Source organism: Leptopilina heterotoma, unplaced genomic scaffold (assembly GCF_015476425.1).
Source record: "Leptopilina heterotoma isolate Lh14 unplaced genomic scaffold, ASM1547642v1 Lhet_134, whole genome shotgun sequence".
NCBI lineage: Eukaryota > Metazoa > Arthropoda > Insecta > Hymenoptera > Figitidae > Leptopilina > Leptopilina heterotoma.
In genome coordinates, this window is record NW_025110853.1 from 2,268,979 (window position 1) to 2,289,954 (window position 20,976).

General features: G+C 26.8%; 2 protein-coding genes across 4 annotated transcripts in view; both read left to right on the forward strand.

Annotated features, from left to right (window-relative positions):
* The window catches only part of LOC122513113 (G protein-coupled receptor kinase 5), a 668,663-nt gene that overhangs the window by 642,132 nt on the left and 5,555 nt on the right, over nucleotides 1–20,976 (forward strand). For all 3 annotated transcript variants that reach the window (XM_043629370.1, XM_043629369.1, XM_043629371.1), the window contains 3 exons: nucleotides 982–1,339; nucleotides 6,603–7,509; nucleotides 11,216–11,353. In XM_043629370.1, coding sequence (XP_043485305.1) covers nucleotides 982–1,339; nucleotides 6,603–7,509; nucleotides 11,216–11,353 — 1,403 coding nt within the window. The remainder of the gene's footprint in view (nucleotides 1–981; nucleotides 1,340–6,602; nucleotides 7,510–11,215; nucleotides 11,354–20,976) is intronic.
* LOC122513115 (uncharacterized protein DDB_G0271670-like) lies at nucleotides 16,820–20,338 on the forward strand. The gene is made up of 2 exons (XM_043629375.1): nucleotides 16,820–18,389; nucleotides 20,201–20,338. The coding sequence occupies exon 1, from the start codon at nucleotides 16,867–16,869 to the stop codon at nucleotides 18,382–18,384; it is 1,518 nt and encodes a 505-aa protein (XP_043485310.1). The 5' UTR covers nucleotides 16,820–16,866; the 3' UTR covers nucleotides 18,385–18,389; nucleotides 20,201–20,338.

Here is a 20,976-nt window from a genome sequence, read left to right on the forward strand (position 1 = left end):
TCAGTTAAAACTTTAGATAATAATTGAGTTTTGAAAAGATTTCAAATTATAATCTTTGAATGTTTGAATTTTTCATACTTTTAACTTAAAATTGTGTAGATTTAATTTTTTTGTAAAAGTTGAATTGAATTTTTTTGAAGTTATTTAAAGTTTTTATTTTCTAATATATATATATGATTGAAGAATTTCCGAATACCTGAATAATCGATGAAATTTCGTAAAATTGAATTGTAAACAAAAGGATTTGAAAATGTTGAAAGAAATTTTTCAGAAATTATTAACCTGGAAACCTGTAAAACCTGCGAATGTCAGGGAATTTTATGAACCTTGAAAAAACCTGGAAAAGTCAGGGAATTTTGGTTCGGAATCCTGGAAAATTGTTGTTTTCCAAAGTTATTGTGTTTATTGTATTGCGGAAAAATATTCAATTTCTAAAATTCTTAAGAAAATTATGAATTTTTGTGTCTATAAACTATAAATCTACTTCTGCTAATAATTTGTTTTCAAATAACTTAATTCCTAAAGAACTATCATATAAAATTATTACATAATTAAAAATTATTTCATAAATAATTTGACTTAAATATTTTCAAATTAATTGAATTTTAAAAGAGTTGTATATACAATTTTCATAAATTGATCAACTTCAAAAGGTATGAATTTGAATTTTTTGAAAATCTTAATTCCTATGGAAAAATAGTATAATGATTAAATATTTATTTAAAAAAGAAGTTATTGATGTTTTCGAATAATTTTACAATTAAAAAAATGAAAATTAAATTTTTGTGGCAACCCTGATTGAGTAGGTAATAAATAAATTTTTTAAAAACCTGTAAAAATTTCGTTTTTGAACCATGGATAACCTATGGAAAAGTCGCAGGGAGTTTCAAATGAATAAAAGCGTGGGAATCCTGATGAAGATTTAAATATCAATGATTTATTTTTAGTTTCTAATGAATTTTATTTTTTTCTTGTTTGCAGATATAAGATATGGCTATGTCGTCGATCAGCAGCCGATTGGTCGGCTACTATTTCGGCAATTTTGCCAGGATAAGAAGCCAGCTTATCATAGTTACAATCTATTCCTAGACGCAATTGAAAAATACGAGATTGAAATGGACGAGAATCGGACGGAATTTGCTAAACGACTTTTTGAACAATACCTGAAACGTGAGGGTTCCGAAGTCATTGACATTTTGAATGATTCGTTGATTTCACAGTGCGAAGAGAGACTTGGCTCTGGTGGAAAGGAAATTTTTGTTGAAATCGCGCAAACAGTGAAAAATTTCTTGGCCGGCGAGCCTTTCTCGATTTTCCTCACCAGCTACTATTTTCTCAGGTTTGATATTCAATTTTCTCTTCTCTTTTTTTGCTCCTTATCTATTGGATTTTAAAAAATTATAATAAATTCAACTTACATTATTCTTTTCGTAAGAGACATTTTTTTCGATTTTTAACTACTTTTTTACGATTAGCTACTATTTGGATACTTTTTTTTAAATTTGTGACACTAAAAACTACTTTATTCTTTTTTTCTTTTTTTTTTTGTTAGAAAATTTGTACAAATTTAAATCTGGTAATAGTTGAAATAAAAGAATATTATTCTTAAATTTTAATAACTTTAATAACTTTCTCGAAAAAAATCAATTTTTACAAATTTTAATAAAATTTTTTAAAAGAATTTAATTATTTCCAAAAAAATTTTAATATAATTCAATAATAACATTTTTAATTAATGATCCCCAAGTTTTGAACGTTCAAATGAACGAAATATTTTTTATTGAAGATATTTTTATAAATTACTAATCACAAAAAATTTAAAAACTGAAATATTTACGGTTAGAAACTCAGTTATTAATTTTTTGGATAGTGACGCAAAATAATTGCAATAAAAATTTAATTTGTAGAAGAAATAAATAAATTTCGTTCATTTAAACGTTCAGAACTTTAGGATCTTTTTAATTACAATAACTAACCAACACTATTATTAACAATAGATTTAAAGAATTTAAAGAATTTAGTCAAACAAATTTAATTATTTTCGAAAAATCTGATAAATGTTTTCAAAAGAATTCAATTTTTTAACAATATTTTAATAAGCTTTAATAATAAAATTATTAATTACAAATTTTTAACAAAATCGATTAATACATGTAATTTTCTCATGAAATCCCTCAAACATTTTATAAGCTGATATAAATGTACACGCAAAAAAAGGTTGGATAATACATCCAATTTTTATTGGATAGAAGGAAATTAGCTGTTATATCTATGTAAAGCCAGTATAGTGCCAATCAAATTTAACTTAACTTAACTCGATTCCGACAATTTCGTGCGTAAACGTGAACTGTCAAGACAAAAATACTATAATGGATGAAAACACGATAATTTGTTTGAAAATAATCGCGCCAACAAACTGTGAACATTTAATAACATTGTTAAACGAAAGTGATTAAGTGAAAGTGTCAAGTAATAAAGTAGCAAAATTGAAATCAAAGTTTGTAAAATTCTGTCTTCGCTTTTATAGAGAATCTTATAGATTATGAAACACTATTATCTCTTAAAGAGAATATGATTTTGATAAATTGATTTATTTGTGATGAGGAACAACCGCTCCACGATGAGGAATACCTAACGCGGAAAAAATTTTTAGGTTATGTTTGTTAATTTTAAAGTAAAAAAATCATAAAGAGAATTAATTTTCAGTGATAACTAATGATATTTAAATCTTAATTATATCTAAAACATTCAATAAGAATTAAATTAGTAAAATTAAATAAACAAATAATTTTATTAATATTCATGTGTAAATTTAATTAAATATGTAAAATATAAATGGTTATTTCACTATTAGAAAATAATTGCATTATCCAACTTAAAAGTATGGATAACAAAAAAAATAGACAGTTCACAAAACAAATTGGCTCCCCTATCCAACAGAATTGGATAGTACATCCAACATCTAAGAATCCAATTAAATTGGTTGTCCTGTCCAACTAAATAGAACGCGCTCCAGACACTATCTAAAATAGCTGGCGTATCCAACACACAGTAGGGTAAGTGTGGGTATTCCTGCGAGTGACACAATTATTGCGATTTTTAAAAAATTATTATTTTCATTTTGAAATACACGCCTAATTTTTTCAAAATAATTACAAAAATTATTTTGAATCTTACTTGATAGAATAGCTCATAAAAATGTACATTCCGACAATTATTTATTTATTTATTTAAATTTGAAATATATTATGACAGAATTCTGTGAAATTATCAAATATGGCAGTCATGAATACATATTAAAAACCATTGATATTTCCAATATTCACTATAGTATACACGTTTCAGTGTTACTAATCAAAGAAGTACACTTTATTATTTGAAAAATATATTAATTTACCCATCTTTTATTGATTTTCAATTAATAATACTTAAAACTATATTAGTAGCAGAATTTTTACTGCATGTTAGTATTATTGCGATTTTTAAATACGTTTACTGCGCAACGCATACTAAACATAACCTCTTTTTTGACAACCAGCGCGCTATGCGACACCTGATTTTCTGCAATAATGCTCGCACAATAATTGGTGTTTCCTTGATAAATGTCACACAATATTAATCGCGAGTCAACAATAATACATGTGTTGACAATTAGTTTTTAATTTACTTTTTTAAATACAAATAAGTAACGAAATTTGATTGAGTTTAATGATTTGGAAAATATAATAATTGAACTTTAATTTGTAATTGAAAAAACTGCATTTTATTTTTTCGTAAACTTAGACGAGCTTCGCAAAGTTAACCTACACTAAAAATTCGCAGAAATACCCACACTTACCCTATACTGTATCCAACTATTTTTCTGCGTGTATAATAAAATTCAAACTTAAAAGATTTAAATTATAATTTCTTCAAATATTCTTATGTTTATTTTTCTTATGTTTCTAATAATGTATTTCTAAAAAAAAAATTTCTAATAAAGGTGATTTTCTAATTTTCTGTCTTCTAATAAAGGTAATTTTCTAAAAATTTATTTTTCTAATAAGGGAGCGTTCACAAATTATGTCACGCAATTTTTCGGGATTTTAGACCCCCTCCCCTCCCCCCTGTCACGCAATTTCATGAAATTTCCCATGTAAAAATACATTGTGTCACGTTTAGTAGAGACCCCTCTCCCCCCAAAAACGTTACATCATTTGCGAATGCTCCCAAGATAATTTTCAAAATTTTCTTCTTTCTAACAATATTCAATTTTTGTAATCACGATCAACAGGTATATGATTAAAAAATAAAATTTACGAAAATTTTTTAATTCTTAAAAAAAAATACTTGAGATTTCGTTAAAAAATTATAATAAAAAATAGAAATTATGCAAATTTTTTAACAAAATTTTAAAATAATCTAGTTAAAAATTGTAATTAAACAAATTCGATGAAAACAGAAATTTTAATTAAATTATTTATTATGTAAGGGGAGAGTGGGGCAAACCGGCCCGGTGGGTAAACCGGCCAGGTGTCAATATCTCCGAAATGGCGAAATTGTCAAAAGTGCTATTTAGAAATTTGAAACAACCATGTGTAGTATACCTTAATTTTTCAATTTGACAATTTTTACTTTTGTTTGTGCAACGCTGGGAGCAAAAGTTTTTTTTTTAGTTTTTTTCTACACTTTTACGAATTTTTTCTTAAGGAAATTCTGAGGAAATCGTGTAATATTTCCAAATATTAGGTCTTGGGTTTTGAAGGTACACACCTCAGGAATATTTACCACCAAAAACTTTGATGAATTTGCAAAGCGTTTCTTTTTGACAAATATTTATTCTCAAAATGGGCCTGGTGGGGCAAACCGGCCATAGGATATTTGCATTGTACCAGAGTTTCACGAAAATTATTATTAATTAGAATGTTTTTTTCATTAAAATATTTACTTTCAATGAAAAATAATTATCTTCCAATGAGAATTAGACCCTTTAATATTGTTTCCCTGATAATTTCAAACATTTTTGTTTTTTTATTAAAAAAAATTATTTATTTAATTAAAATTCAATCCTGTATTATTATTTACATTATTACAAGCATTGTTCGCATGATTCTTTATGTTTGTTGTTATTGTCGATTATGCAAATGCAATATTATAGATAAAAAACCCAACTGGCTGGTTTACCCCAGGGGGTGGGGCAAACCGGCCCGTTTGCAAATTTTTTAAAGTTAACACAGCAACTAAACAATAAAAGATAAAGTATAGGTGTCTCTGGGAAAAAGTTGCGCAATTAAATGATCTTTCAAACAAGCCATCGAAAAATGAAATCGGTTGATTCGTTTAGTCACAAAAGTAAAAAAACCCAATTTTTGTAAAACGAAACATTGTTTTCAACTTGTAAAATTGATAAAAATAGAATAATAAAATAAAAAATAAATAATAAAGTCTTTGGAAAAAAATCAATTTTTATGGAAAATTGTGATAAAACTCGTTGAAAGAATTCAATCATTTTCAAAAATTTTGATCAAAAGCCTTTAAAAAGAATCCAAATATTTTCAATATCATTTTAATTAAATTTCCCTAAAGAATTTAATTATTTAAAAAAAATTTTTTTTAATTCTTCCAAACAATTCAATTATTTTCTCAAATTTTGATAAAATTCGCTGAAATTCAATTATTTTTAAACACCAATTTTATTCAAATTTCTAGAAAGAATTAAATGATTTCAAAAATTTTGATAAAATTCTTAAAAGAATTCAAATATTTTCAATATAATTTTAATTAAATTTCCCGAAAGAATTGAATTATTTAAAAAAAATTTCTTTAATTCTTCTAAATAATTCGATTATTTTCTAAAATTTTAATAAAATTCACAGTAATTCAGTTATTTTTAAAACAATTTTAATAAACTTCTTTATAAAAATTCAATTATTTCCAATACAATTTTAATTAAATTCCCCGAAAGAATTAAATTATTTAAAATTATTTTTTCATATATCCTCAAAATAATTCAATTATTTAAAAAAATTTGAATAATTTAAACGAATTCATTTATTTTCAATACAATTTTGATTAAATTTGCCGAAAAAATTGAATTATTTTCAAAAAGTGTTATAAATTTTTCGGTACAATTCAATTATTTTCTAAAATTTCGATAAAATTCGCAGGAATTCAATTTTTTTAAAAACAATTTTAATGAAATTTCTAGAATGAATTTAATTATTTGAAAAAATTTTACTAAAATTCACAGGAATTTAATTATTTTTAAGAAAATGTTAATAAAAGTTCTAGAACTAATGAAATTATGTAAAAAAAATGTTGATAAATTTCTTTATAAAAATTCAATTATTTCCAATGCAATTTTAATGAAATTCTCTGAAAGAATTGAATTATATATATAAATTCCTTCTAAATAATACAATTATTTAAAAGAATTCTATTTATTGCAATTTAGAGAAATTTTATCCATTTATTTATTTAATGTTATAAAAAGGTAAATTTTTCATTTTCGAATTTGAAAATGTCATTATACTAGGTATTATAAAGAACTTGAGAAAAAAGATAAAAGTTGTAAAATATTTGTTTACTTTTATTATTGACTAACTGTGGTGTAATATTTTCAGGTATCTTCAATGGAAATGGTTGGAGGCGCAGCCAGTGACATACAAAACATTTCGAATGTACAGAGTCTTGGGAAAAGGTGGTTTTGGCGAGGTGTGCGCCTGTCAAGTGAGAGCGACGGGTAAAATGTACGCGTGCAAAAAATTGGAGAAAAAGCGAATAAAGAAACGTAAAGGCGAATCAATGGTGCTAATCGAAAAGAATATATTGCAAAAAATTAATTCGAAATTTGTCGTCTCATTGGCATACGCGTACGAGACAAAGGACGCATTATGTCTCGTGCTCACAATAATGAACGGTGGCGATCTTAAATTCCACATTTACAATATGGGCGGTGATCCTGGTTTTGATATTAATCGCGCCAGGTTCTACGCGGCCGAAGTCGTTTGCGGCCTTGAGCATCTTCATCTTCAAGGAATTGTCTACAGAGACTGTAAGCCAGAAAATATTCTCCTCGACGATCATGGCCACGTGAGAATATCGGATCTTGGTTTGGCGGTGGAAATCACTGAGGACGATATGGTGAGAGGACGAGTTGGAACCGTTGGCTACATGGCGCCGGAAGTTATTGACAATGAAAAGTATACATTCTCACCGGATTGGTTTAGTTTCGGTTGTCTTTTATATGAGATGATTGAGGGTCAGGCGCCGTTTCGGGCCCGTAAGGAGAAGGTTGCGCGCGAGGAAGTCGATCGACGTGTCAAGGAGGATCAGGAAAAATATTCGCATAAATTCACTGAGGAGGCAAAGAGTCTTTGTCAACAGCTCTTGAAAAAGAGTCCAAAAAATCGACTTGGCTGTAAATGCGGAAGACATGGGGCGAAGGAAGTGAAGCTTCATAGTTTTTTTCAGTGCTTGAATTGGAAAAGGGTCGAAGCCGGTATGTGGGAACCGCCGTTTGTGCCCGATGTGAGTTTGTGTTTGTGAAAAATAGATTTTTCCACTCGTTAAGTTCTTTACCTTTTATCTTCGCGTGGGTTTTTCACATTCTTTTTTTACGGACACTAAACACCTTTTCCTTCTTACCTAATTTTCTTCATTTTCCAAAAATTTCTAGTGATCATTTTATTTTTCATCAAATCAACTATAATTATTTATTTATTATTTATTTATTTATTTTACAGGGTTACCACAGGTCAGGGAATTTAGGGAAAAGTCAGGGATTTTTATTAAAAGTACTGGAAAAAATTTAATTTTTAGAATTCATAAGAAAATTCTCAATTTTTTTGATATTAATTTCTTTTTAAAGAACTTAAGTTCTTGTAGTGAAGAACTATTGCAAAATTAATACTTAAATAAATTATTTAATGAATAATTTTACTTAAATATATTTCAAAATTAATTCAATATCGGCAAACGAAACTAAAGTGGAATAGACTTTTGTTTCGTTACCGAATAAAAATCAAAATACATTGATAATTTCGTTTTGTTTTCAAATATCGTAACGAAATCAAAATTTTATTTCCGTGACGGTCCCTAAATAATAAAATTTTTCGTCGAAATTCAATTCTTATCAAAAAATTTAATAAAATTCTTGGAAAAATTTGAATTAATTCCAAAAATTTTCCTCAATAGAATGATTTTCAATACCTAATATTTCAAAAAAATTTCCCAAAAGAATTCAATTACCGTCAACCGGGGCTATTTTGTGCACCAAATAGCTTTTTTTTTATTCAAAGATTTATTTAAATTCAGAATTAAGAGAATAAAAAAAATCAACTTTTGATATATGTTGTGGACATCCTTTTGAAGGTTTCCTATAAATTTTGCAAAGAAAAAAATTTTTTTGTCTTAGTTATAGTCATTGAAAGTCGTGAACACAATAACTCCCGGGATGGGGCTATTTTGTGCATCGAACTTTGTTTTTCTATAATGTTGCGTAAACAATTTTTTTAATTGTTTCTGCTTCATGAAATCTTTTGTGTATATATTTGAGAGTAAATTAAAAAAAGAATGACCTAGTAAAATTTTTTTTGTAGATATATTATACAAAAAATGTAAAATAAAGCACTAAAATTTTGCTAAAATCTGGATTTACTAAAAATTAACAATCTTTTTTTAAATTGTATATTACACAGATAGTAAATAAAATTTTTTTCTTTTTTAATATATATTTTATAATAATATACTAATATAATTATAAAATGATCGTTTAAACACTTATAAATAACTTTAAAACATCATTTCAATAGGAGCTTTTTTAATGGTTTTGAATGATATTTTTAAAAAACTTGAAATAAATATTTTTAAGGTTAAATAGATAACAATTTAATATCTAATATGATTTTCAAGTTATTTTAAGAGAAACGAGAAAATAGTTTTAAAACTAATTTGAAAAACTTATAAATATTAATTAATGTTCATTTTTTGAGGTTACGTTGTGCACCGGTAGAGCTTTTAATCGTTTTAATGATTTTAATTAACGTATTTACAGTTTTTTGACAGAAAAGTAAGACAAAAATGTATAAAAATGATAAACAGAATCTTCTTTACTTACTAAATAAAATATTTATGAAAAATATTTGATTTTTTTAAGTGCACAAAATAGCCCCATGGAATCCTGGTTTTTCAGTTTTTTACACTTTTCTCTTAAAATAATGAATAAAAAGTTAGCGCATTACGTATGTATCATCACAACACAATTGAAAACAAATATCTAACACAGTTTATGAGACACATTAAAACTCTAGAAGATCTGGTATAATTTTTCCGAACTTTCAAAATTTTTTAAACAAATTTTCCGTTTTTAGGAATTTTTTTCTCTTAATTGCCAAAGAATTAAATAATAACATTTAGTGCTCTCTATTGTCATGTAATCAAACTTTCATTTTACAAAATAGCAGATTAAAATAATTCATTTTAATAATTTTTTCCATTAAAAAACTCGCGTGCACAAAATAGCCCCCGGATGCACAAAATAGCCCCAGTTGACGGTACTTAAAAAAAGTTTAATAAAACATAATAATTTTCATAAATAATAACAATTTCTCAGAAATTCAATTATTTATAAATTTTTTATAAATTTCTTCGCAATAATTGAATTATTTTCTAAAATAATAAAATAGAATTTTTGAGAAGTTACAATTCTTCGAAGGAATTCAATTATTATGATAAATGTTATAATTCTTCCCTGAAATTTCAATTATTTTCAAAAATTTTCCTTAATTCAATGATTTTCAATATCTACTATTTTAATCAAATTTTCCAATAGAATTCAATTATTTCAAAAAAATGTTAATAAAATTCTACCCAAACATTTAATTATTTTCATAAATAATAAAAATTTCATAGGAATTCAATTATTTACAAATTTTTTCACAATAATTCAATTATTTTCATAAATTATAAAACTCATTGCAGAATTTTAATTATTTTTAAAACAAATTTAATCGAATTCCACGAAAAACATAATTATTCTTATAAAAATTTTATTAAAATTCGTGAAAAGAATTTAACTATTTAAAAATTTGTTTCTAAAATTTTTTATGATAATTTAATTTTAAGAAACAATAAATTATTTAATAACTTATTTATTTTTGTATTTAAATAATTGAATTTTCGTAGAATTTTCTAATAAAAATTGATTTAAAAATTAATTTCAGTTAAAATTTTAGATAATAATTGAATATTAAAAGCATTGTAGCGTAAATTTTTATAAATATAATTAAATTTAAAAATTGTTTCAAATTAAAATCTTTGAAAATCTGAATTTTTCATGCTTTTAACTTATTTTTTGAAAAATTTTGATTCCAATTCTTTTGAAATTTCTTGATGTTTTTATTTTCTAATATATATTTAATTGAAGAATTTTCGAATAATTTTGTAAAATTGAATTGTGAACAAATGGATTTGAAAATGCTTAAAAAACTTTTTAAAAAATTATTAAAAATAATTAATTTAATAAGAATTTTAGTTAAAAATTATAGAAAAAAATAATTGAATTGAAAATAATTTTGCAGAAGTTACAATAGCAATATTCTTATAATATGAAATAGTGATTTTATCATTTTGGTCATCTTTAATTATTATAAAATATGAAGATACCGATTGCTCCGAGTGATCGATATCTTCATGTTTTATAATCATATTTTCTTATTTGAATTTAAATAGGGTTTGAATTTGAAAATCTTAATTCCTATGGAATTAATTTTTTTTCAGTACCTAATTATTTTTAGAGAGAGTCAGAATATTCTTTAGGATCAGGGAAAAAGTCAAAATTTTGCCTGTAAATCAGGGAAAAGTCAGGGAAGAACAAAATTAAATTTTTGTGGCAACCCTGTTATAAACTAAAGTACCTATAGAAAAAAAATTATGTATATTTTTAAATTTTCTTATTTATGTTTATAAGTTTTTTTAAAACTATTTTTATAAATTTTTATCAAATTATTAAACTGTTTTTATTTATATTTAACCTTTACATACTTTTATTTTTGTTTCTAAATTTTCAATTTATCATTTCTATTATTTATTTTGTAATCTTTATAAAATAAATTTGTCCATAACTTTGTTAAAAATAAATAAATAAATACCAATTGTAAACTAAACGAATAAAACAAATTTTAACTAATTTAATTATTGCGAACAAGCGAGTGACGTATTGGTTTTTTTATTCTAGCCACATGCAATTTACGCTAAGGATGTTTTGGACATTGAGCAGTTCTCGACAGTAAAGGGTATCAATTTGGACGCGACGGATGATACATTTTACAGCAAGTTCAATACCGGAAGTGTATCTATTCCCTGGCAAAATGAGGTGAGGTACTTTTTTTGAAATAAAAAGAAGAGAGAGATGGAGAATTTAATCGTAGCTGCTCTGACAGTTTTAATGGATTTGACCTACATAAAAAAAATTCCTGACCTCTCAACGAGAATTACAAAGTTACTTATCATTTTAAATGTAACATCATGTCATGTCACATTCAATTTATTTACTACGATAAATTTTTTTCTTCTCTATCTCTCTCTTTCACTCTTCTCGGAGAAAGACTTGAAAACATTTTTACAAAATTCTTCTTGACAAGCATAATTTATTCAAAAAATTATTTATTACTCCGTTGCAATTTTTCGACAAATTTTAGATATTTAAAATAAAATTAGTTTTTTTTTTTTTCTATTTATTTATTTATATGCACTGTCACAAACAATTATGATTGTAATTATTGCTTTTAGTTTATTGAACAAGTTAATGAGGCAAGCCTTTTCGTATACAATATTTCGCATCCTAATTAAAATTAATGTAATAACTGTAATAATTAATGTTTGGATAATTTTAAAAATTTAATTTTAATTTTTTTTTTATAAATTTATATTATTTACTAGCAAATTAATTACGAGCTTATTAACTAATTAGTATTATTTTCAAAAATTTTAATAAAATTCTTCGAAAGATTTCAATTATTTTCATTAGATACAATTTTAATAAAGTTTCTCGAAGGAATTCAATTGTTTTCAAAAATTTTTGTAAAATATTCTTCATGAGAATCAAAAAAGTTAAATAAATAATAATAAAATTTTTCGCAAAAATTCAATTTATTTTCAGTAGGATTTTGATAAAATTAATGAAAAGTATTCAAGTTTTTTTTTAAATCTTTAATCAAAAATAATAAAATTCTTGCTCGAAATTCAATTATTTCCTATAAAATTTTATTAAAATTTCTCGAATCAATTGGATAATTTTTAATAACTATTTTTTCAAATTGATTTAATTATTTTCAAACATTTTTATAATATTCCTTATACACCCATAAAAACAATATTTTAATTTATAGAAATCAATGTTTTAGACCCATTTTTTTCATGCAAAATGAATTTTTCTTTCAAATAAAAAGAGGATTTTTGATTCAAAAAATATTTCTTTGATTTAAAAAAATTTTTATAAACAATTGTAATTATATTAAAGGAAGAAGTTAACAATCTCTCCGAATTATTTTTCACTTAAAGTTTCTTTTTGATTCCTTTAATATAATTAATACCGAATGATAAATTCCTTTCCTATAATTATAATTATAATTTCTATATTGTAATTGATTTTTGGATAAAATTAATTCAATATTTACTCTGTATAAATATGAATTTTATTTTAATAAATAAATAAATATAATATTTACATTACTAGCTAAACTATCCGCGCGCAAGCGCGCGGGAATGTTGTATCAAACTGCTTATTTTAAACAATTATTAAACTTCATTTTATTTAAAAAAATGTTCAAAGAAATAATTATTATTACCTAACAAAAAGTTTGAAATAATTAAAAGTGGAAAAAGTTAACAATTATAGAGAATTAAATTTTCATTTTATATTATTTTGAAACTTTAAAGTTTACAAAAAAAATTTAACAACTTCGAACTTCTAATTTTTTTTTTAAATTCAAATACTTTCACTTAATGGTCTCAATTTAAATAGAATTTTCATTACTGGACCTGAACTATGGCTAGAACAATTCCAATTAGTATCTGGGTCATAAAAATTAATTTAATTCACAATTAATAAAAAAATAGCCACAGCCGGTAATCAGCAGGAGGTGAAAAATTATTTTTTGAGCAAATTTTATCTTTTACATTGCTTATTTTAAACAATATAAAGACATTTTAATTTAAATATAGTTTTTAAAGAAATAATAATTATTACACACTGAAAAAAGCTTTACTTGAAACAGCGATATGTTTCTCTAGAATAGCGAAAGTATTATAATTGAAGCACTGAAAAATTTCACTAATAAAGTGAAATCTGTAGTATATCCAGGTAAATATTTTTTGTCGTACATAACGAAAAAAGAATTAAATTAACATCAGATTTTCTAAATTCAAAATAACGAATTCAACATAGAAATTAATCATTTTAGAACTTTACCAAATTCACCCCAGAAATCACTGAATCCCATAAATTAGAAGAAAGTCAGACAAATGGAAGTTCTATTTTGAATTTCTAAATTTTAATGTCAAATTTAACGCATTAGAAACGATTTTTAAGTGCATCCTATAAATTTTGTAAACAAAAAAATTACTTTTGTTAAACTTTCATGTTGTACGAAGAAAATTGAATCTCGCAAAAATTGTTACATATTTTATACTTTTATTTTCAAAATAATTTTGATTACAAAAATTTTAATTATTCCAAAAATTAAAAAAATAATTATTTATTTAGCTTTTTAAACAAAAAATTCCGTTTCTTTTGAAACTACCATAACTGCAAAAAATTAAATTAATTAAAAAATGATAAAGTTAAGCAACCTTTAATTCTAATTTCTTTGGAAAACAAAATATCTATAGTATAAATACTAACTATAACTTGCAACTGCTTGCAATAATTATTTAATTACAAGATGTAATATAATATTATAATGAAGCATAAAAAAAATATTCTAAATTCATTTTTAGAAACAAAGAAAAAAAAATTTCAGATAAATTTTAGGCGTATGATAGCCCCTAAATTTTAATTCTATATATTGGTTGTTTAATTGAATTTTTAACTTTATAATTATTATTTACTCGGCAGGTATATGTCCATAATTTAATGTTAACATTATTTAAATATTGGGAATAGATATTTGATGTAATATATTTTTAATTGAAAAAATTGACAATATATTTTCATTGATTTTTTTAATATTCTATAAATCACGTATTAATTAAAAACATAATATGAAAATTAAGACTTGTTAAAAGTTTATAAAATAAACAAGATATTAGACAATATTTTTATGTAATAAAAAATATAAAAATAAAACTTGTATTAAATTACTATTTTATAAAATATACTTTGATAATTTAAATGTATGTTGTAGTCTTTAATAATATAGTAATTATTTTAAATTATTATGAAAATATGTAATTAATAATTTTAAATTATGAAAAATGAATATTATATTTTTAACAATTACATTATTTAGAGTTTTGCAAGTTAAAAAATTATTAAAAAGTTAAAAAACTAAATATTCTAAATTAAGAAATTTAAATAACTTTTTTCAATATATTAAAATAATGTTAACATTAAATTATAGAAAAGTATTTACCTTTAGAGTAAATGATAGTTGTAAAGCTAAAAATTGAATCAAACACAATAACAGTACTGCCAGATGATTAAAACGATAAATCTTCAGAATTTTCATATTTATCTTCAGAAATCTTTAAATTACAGGATTCCTACAGAAATCCGAATTTAAAATTCCATACCTTTTCCATGATTTCCAGGTCAAATTTTTACGAAATTACAGTGGAATTTTAAATCTAATTTCACTATTTTTGGGCTCTTTTAAAACACTTTACTTATTTAATAGTCTCCACCCTTTGGTAAAAATTCTAAAATTATCAAAATTTATCAAAAATTCGAAAAACCGATTTTTTTAAAATTCAACATTTCTTCTTCTCTTTTATGGGATTTAGCTTCATTATTTTTGGGCTCTTTACAAACACTTTACTTATGAAATAATCTCGACTCTTTGGTAAAAAATTTGCAAAACCGAATTTCTTAAAATTCAACATTTTTTCCTCTCTTTTATGGGATTCAGCTTCATTATTTTTGGGCTCTTGGAAAATACTTTACTTATTAAATTGTCTCGAATCATTGGTAAAAAATCTAAAATTATCAAAAATTATCAAAAATTCAAAAATCCGAATTTCTTAAAATTCAACATTTTTTCCTCTCTTTTATGGAATTTAACTTCATTATTTTTGTGCTTTTGGAAAATACTTTACTTTTTAAATAGTCTCGACTCTTTGGTAAAAATCTAAAATTATCGAAAATTATCAAATAAATTAAAAAATCCGAATTTCTTAAAATTCAACATTTTTTCCTCTCTTTTATGGCATTTAAATTCAATATTTTTGTGCTCTTGGAAAATACTTTACTTATTTAATAGTCTCGACTCTGTGCTAAAAAATCAAAAGTTATTAAAAATTATCAAAAATCCGAAAAATCGAATTTCTTAAAATTTAACATTTTTTCTTCTCTTTTATGCCATTTAGCTTTATTATTATTTGAATTTCTATTCAAGAGAAAAAATGAAAAACAGAAAAAATTTAGAAAATTTTAAAAATTTCAGGCCTTTTCCATGATTTCCCTGATTTCCAGAAGCTTTTAGAAATTCCATACCATTTCCATGATTTCCATGATTTCCAGATTCTGTAGGAACCCTGATAATTAGTCAAAAAACTTTCTTCAGATTTTGGTTATAATTTTTTCTAGAATATGATAAATGAAATTAAATTTCACAAAGAATTATAAAGAAATAAATTAATATTGCTGTGTTTGAATCTGTTCGCAATTTGAAAGTAAAAGTTTTCAATGTTTTTAATTTTAAAAATTAATGCACTGAAAATGACTAAATTCTTGCAAAGTTTTTATTGAAAAATTTGGAAATAATTAGTCATTTGATTTTTATAAAAAATTTTTTTAAAATAATTTAATTCTTTCGAAAACTGTTATTAACATTTTTGAAAATAATAAACAAGAATAGTTAATTATGTAGTTAATCTGAAATTAAAAAATTAATGTTTATATTTGAAAATATAACATTTTTTGATTTGCAAAATAGTAAATGGAGCAGTAACAATTACTTTAGTAATTAATAATTATTACATTTATTATTATAATCATAAAAACTTAAAGAACAAAAATTATAATTTATCTTTAAAAAATGGTTTATTTATATTATTTAAATGTTTATAAATATTTTCATTATTACTTGATATATACACAGCCTTCACAAAATTTTCAAACAATCTTCAAGTTTTTACTATATTTCTTCCAATCTGTCAGCACTGCACAATAATAACATAAACATTGAAAAATTTGCCATTTAAAAATATAAAAAATGCTAATACTTAACCCACAAAAATTAATTTTCAAAATAAACAAATGAATGCAGATAATTTACTAACGGAAAGGAAACTTACGTATAAAAAACAAAAAAATAACCATAACTAACTTCAAGTGTGGACAGAGATCCGGAAATCTGGAATCACGACGATTATTATATATAATAATCATTTTTTGGAGAAAATTCGTTTAATCTTTAATCTTTTAAATATAAATTTTATTTCTGTAATGAACTGTGATTGTGATTATGCTACGTGATCTCGTCCTCTAGATCAATTGTAGTAACGCTAGTTGCTTGATCCTTATCACAATTATTTTAAAGCTCGCGCCATTTCTCATCTCTAGAGGGCGTCCCGTCGAGTGCGTCGCTTTATCGCCATTACGCTTTTTTGTGCGATCCTTCACACACGTTCGCGAGTGAAAATCTAACAAATTCAAGAGTTTAAACAATGAGTCGTGATAAAAAGAAATCAAAAAGATCAAAAAAGTCTCGGAAGAGTAAAAAGGAATCCAAAATAGATAAGTATTACAAGAAAATAGACCGTCTACAGAGCAAAGAGAAAAAGAAAAAATCACATTCAGAACACAAAGGTTCTAAGCATTCTTACGGCAAAAATGACGACGAGCGTGACCTGCGAGGCGCGTCACGTCATAGTCGTGACCGTTCACAGTCTATATCAATTAGTAATAGAACGAAAGAAAATTCAAATAAACGATCAAGAGACGACAACGTTGGCGGCGAGCGTAACCTGCGAGGCGCGTCACGCCACAGTCGTGACAGTTCACGGTCCTCATCAATTGATAAAAGAATGAAACAAAGTTCAAGAGACGACTATAGTGGCGACGAGCGTGACCTGCGAGGCACGTCACGCCATAGTCGGTCCACATCAAATAATAGAAACGAAGAAAATTCAAACAAAAGATCAAGAGATGACAATAATGGCGGTGAGCGTGACCTGCGAGGCGCGTCACGCCATAGTCGTCGTCGATATCGTTCTCCTTCCTCCTCGTCTTCGTCATCATCCTCCTCGTCCTCATCATCGTCCTCGTCATCAGAATCATCGTACAGTAGCTCAAGCTCAAGTCAAGCGTCACGAAAACGACGCAGATCCCGTTCACATGAACGTACAAACTCTTCCGAACACACACGAAAACGACTCAGATCTCTATCACCTGAAAACACGAACACTTCCGAAAGTACACGAAAAGAGTCGGAAATAGAAAATCCGCCTTTAGACATTGACACCTTAAATCTTCTGGGAGATATAAATGAAAATAATCAACCCGGCCCAGATCTCAATCTCAAATTAACTGAGGTTTGGCAAAAAATCTTAGCTAAAGGTCTTCCCAAGGAGACAAAAAAGGAACTTATTACGAAGTACCCGACTGCCAATAACCTCAAAACGTTAAAGGCTGTGACAGTCAATGCCGAAATAAAATCTGCAATGAAAGATATACCTCTGAAAAAGGATAATTACCAAGTGCTTTCTCAAAATCAATTAAGCGCTGCCACGACAGCACTTGGAATGGCTTTGACTTTAGTACTGGAAAAACCACTGACCGAAATTGACGCATCTCTCCTGATTAGTCTCATGGCAGATGCAGGTAGATTATTTACCGACTTACACTACGGGCAGTCAATGACTCGCCGATCATTCATCACTCCTGGAATGAGCTTGCTTGTGAGAAAAGTAGCGGAAGATTGCGAAGTAGATACTCTGCTTTATGGTGAAAAATTTACAGAAAAACTTATGGCGGCAAAATCTGCAGAAAAGTCCAGCAGGGAACTTGTAAAGCAGCCAACGAAAACAACTAGTGACAATTACAAGAAAAGGATATTTCAAAAGGGACCAAATACAAGGCCTTTAAACTTCAAGGGTCCCCCCAAAAGGAGCACCAAGGAGACTCGCCAGGGAGGACAACAGAGATATCAACGGAATCGCCCATACGAGAAATCTCGTCAATAAGTCAAGTAAGTATTATCGCAGGGAGACTAAGACTGTTCGTCTCGAATTGGGTAAAACTGACATCTGACCCCTTAATTTTGCAATATGTCACAGGTTATGAAATTCCTTTCATATCCAAACCTCAACAAGTCGACACTCCCATGGAGCAATCGTATTCGGCACAAGAGGAAATAGAGTACAATAAAGCAATTGAAAAATTAATTAAAAAAGGGGCGGTGTCAATATGTTTACCTGTCAAAAATCAATTTTTATCCAGATATTTTCTAGCTGAAAAGTCTAGCGGAGAAAAAAGATTTATTCTAAATTTAAAAAATTTAAACAAATTTCTCGACCCTCTTCACTTTAAGCTAGAGGATAGAAAAACTGTTGCGAGAATCTTATTTGACGGAGCTTTCATGGCAACTCTAGATCTAACAGATGCCTTTTTATTAATTCCGGTAGCCACCCCGTATAAAAAATATTTAAGATTTATGTTTAAAGGCAACTATTATGAATTTAATTGCGTGCCTTTCGGGCTATGCACGGCCCCTTTCATATTCACAAAACTTATGAAACCGGTGGTAGAAAATTTAAGATCGCGTTCACTCTTATCAGTCGTATATTTAGACGACTTTTTGCTAATGGGTAAAACAAAAGAGGAATGCCTCAAAAATATTGAAGTGACTCGAGAATTATTACAAAACTTAGGATTTATTGTAAACTTAGAGAAATCTAATATTATTCCGTCGAAAAATGTAAAATACTTAGGATTTAATTGGGACACGCGAAAAATGATAATTGAATTAACCACGAAAAAGAAAGAAACTATTTATAAAAAAGCAAAAGAATTTTATCTTAAGAAAAATTGTAAAATTCGGGAATTAGCACAATTTTTGGGTTCATTAATAGCATCGTGTCCTGCTGTAAAGTACGGTACCCTATACACAAAAAGTTTAGAGAGAGAAAAGTATTTATCGCTGATTAAAGTAAACGGAAATTTCGAAAGTAAAATGAACCTCCCCGAAACTTTGTTGCCTGACTTAAAATGGTGGATTGACAATATATTCGTAGCTAATTACCCTATTAAAACTTCCGAATTCTCACTCGAAATTTTTTCTGACGCATCCTTAACCGGATGGGGTGCAGTCGCCAAGGATGATCGAACACACGGTTGGTGGACTGCTGATCAATGCAAACACCATATTAATTATCTAGAACTTTTAGCTGCATTTTATGGATTAAAATGTTTTGCTAAGGATCTACGTTCTCAAAATATCATACTGCGAATCGATAACACCACTGCAATCTCATACATAAACAAAATGGGTAGCGTTCAATACCCTAAACTCAGTAGTTTATGTAAGCAGATTTGGCAGTGGTGTGAGAAACGCAAACTATGGATTTTCGCGTCTTATATTGCATCACGCGAAAATTTAATAGCCGACAAAGAATCGCGAATTTTACCAAAGGAAACGGAATGGGAGCTAGCTCCATACGCGTTCAAAAAACTCGAAAGTACCTTTGGTAAATTTAATATAGATTTATTCGCTTCTAGTTCTAACAATAAATGTGAGAAATTTATTTCCTGGAAACAGGACCCGAACTCCTGTGCAGTCGATGCTTTTACAGTAAAATGGAATGAATATAAATTTTACGCATTTCCGCCGTTCTCAGTTATACTTCGTAGTTTACAAAAAATAATAATCGACAAGTCAGAGGGAGTACTAGTTGTACCTTATTGGCCGACACAGTCTTGGTTTCCGCTGTATAACTCAATGTTAATAAGTGAACCCATCTATTTTGAACCAGATGCTAATCTACTCGTTTCTTCTTTTAGAGAGACACACCCGTTAGCGGAACAGCTTACCCTGGTAGCAGGGCTTTTATCAGGCAAGCATTTCATCAACACGGATACCCGGAGGAATCAATATCAGTAGCTTTACTTTCCCTATCAGAAGGAACAATAAGGCAGTACAATAAACCACTCAGACTCTGGTGGGAACACTGCAACAAAGAGAACGTATCAATGTTCGACGCTTCCGTTCAAGAAGTACTCGGTTTCCTATCAAAAATGTCAGAATCTGTAAACACCTATGGGACACTAAACACATACCGATCTGCAATTTCACTAATCTCGAATCACGAACTAGGCGATAATCCAGCTATAAAACGTTTCTTCAAGGGTTTTTCGGTGATGAAACCACCAAGTGCAAAATACCAGGACACTTGGGATCCGGATATAGTTCTTCGATATCTCGTAGAACTTGGACCAAACACAGAATTAAAACTAAAAGATCTCTCAATGAAATTGGTAACTCTCATCGCCTTAGCTACAGCCCAACGTCTTCAAACAATATGCAAAATAAAACTGGAAAATATTAAAACATATGAAAAAGAAATAAAGATCTACATCCCAGACAGAATAAAAACTTCCAAATTGGGGAAAACTCAACCAGTGTTACTTTTCCCTTTCCTCAATGATCAACCGGAACTCTGCGTTGCGACTCTGTTACAAATTTATATGGAGAAAACCAAGGACATCAGGCCGAAAGAAGCGAACTCACTGATTTTGACCTATAAAAAACCTTACCATCCAGCGGGAACGCAAACGAT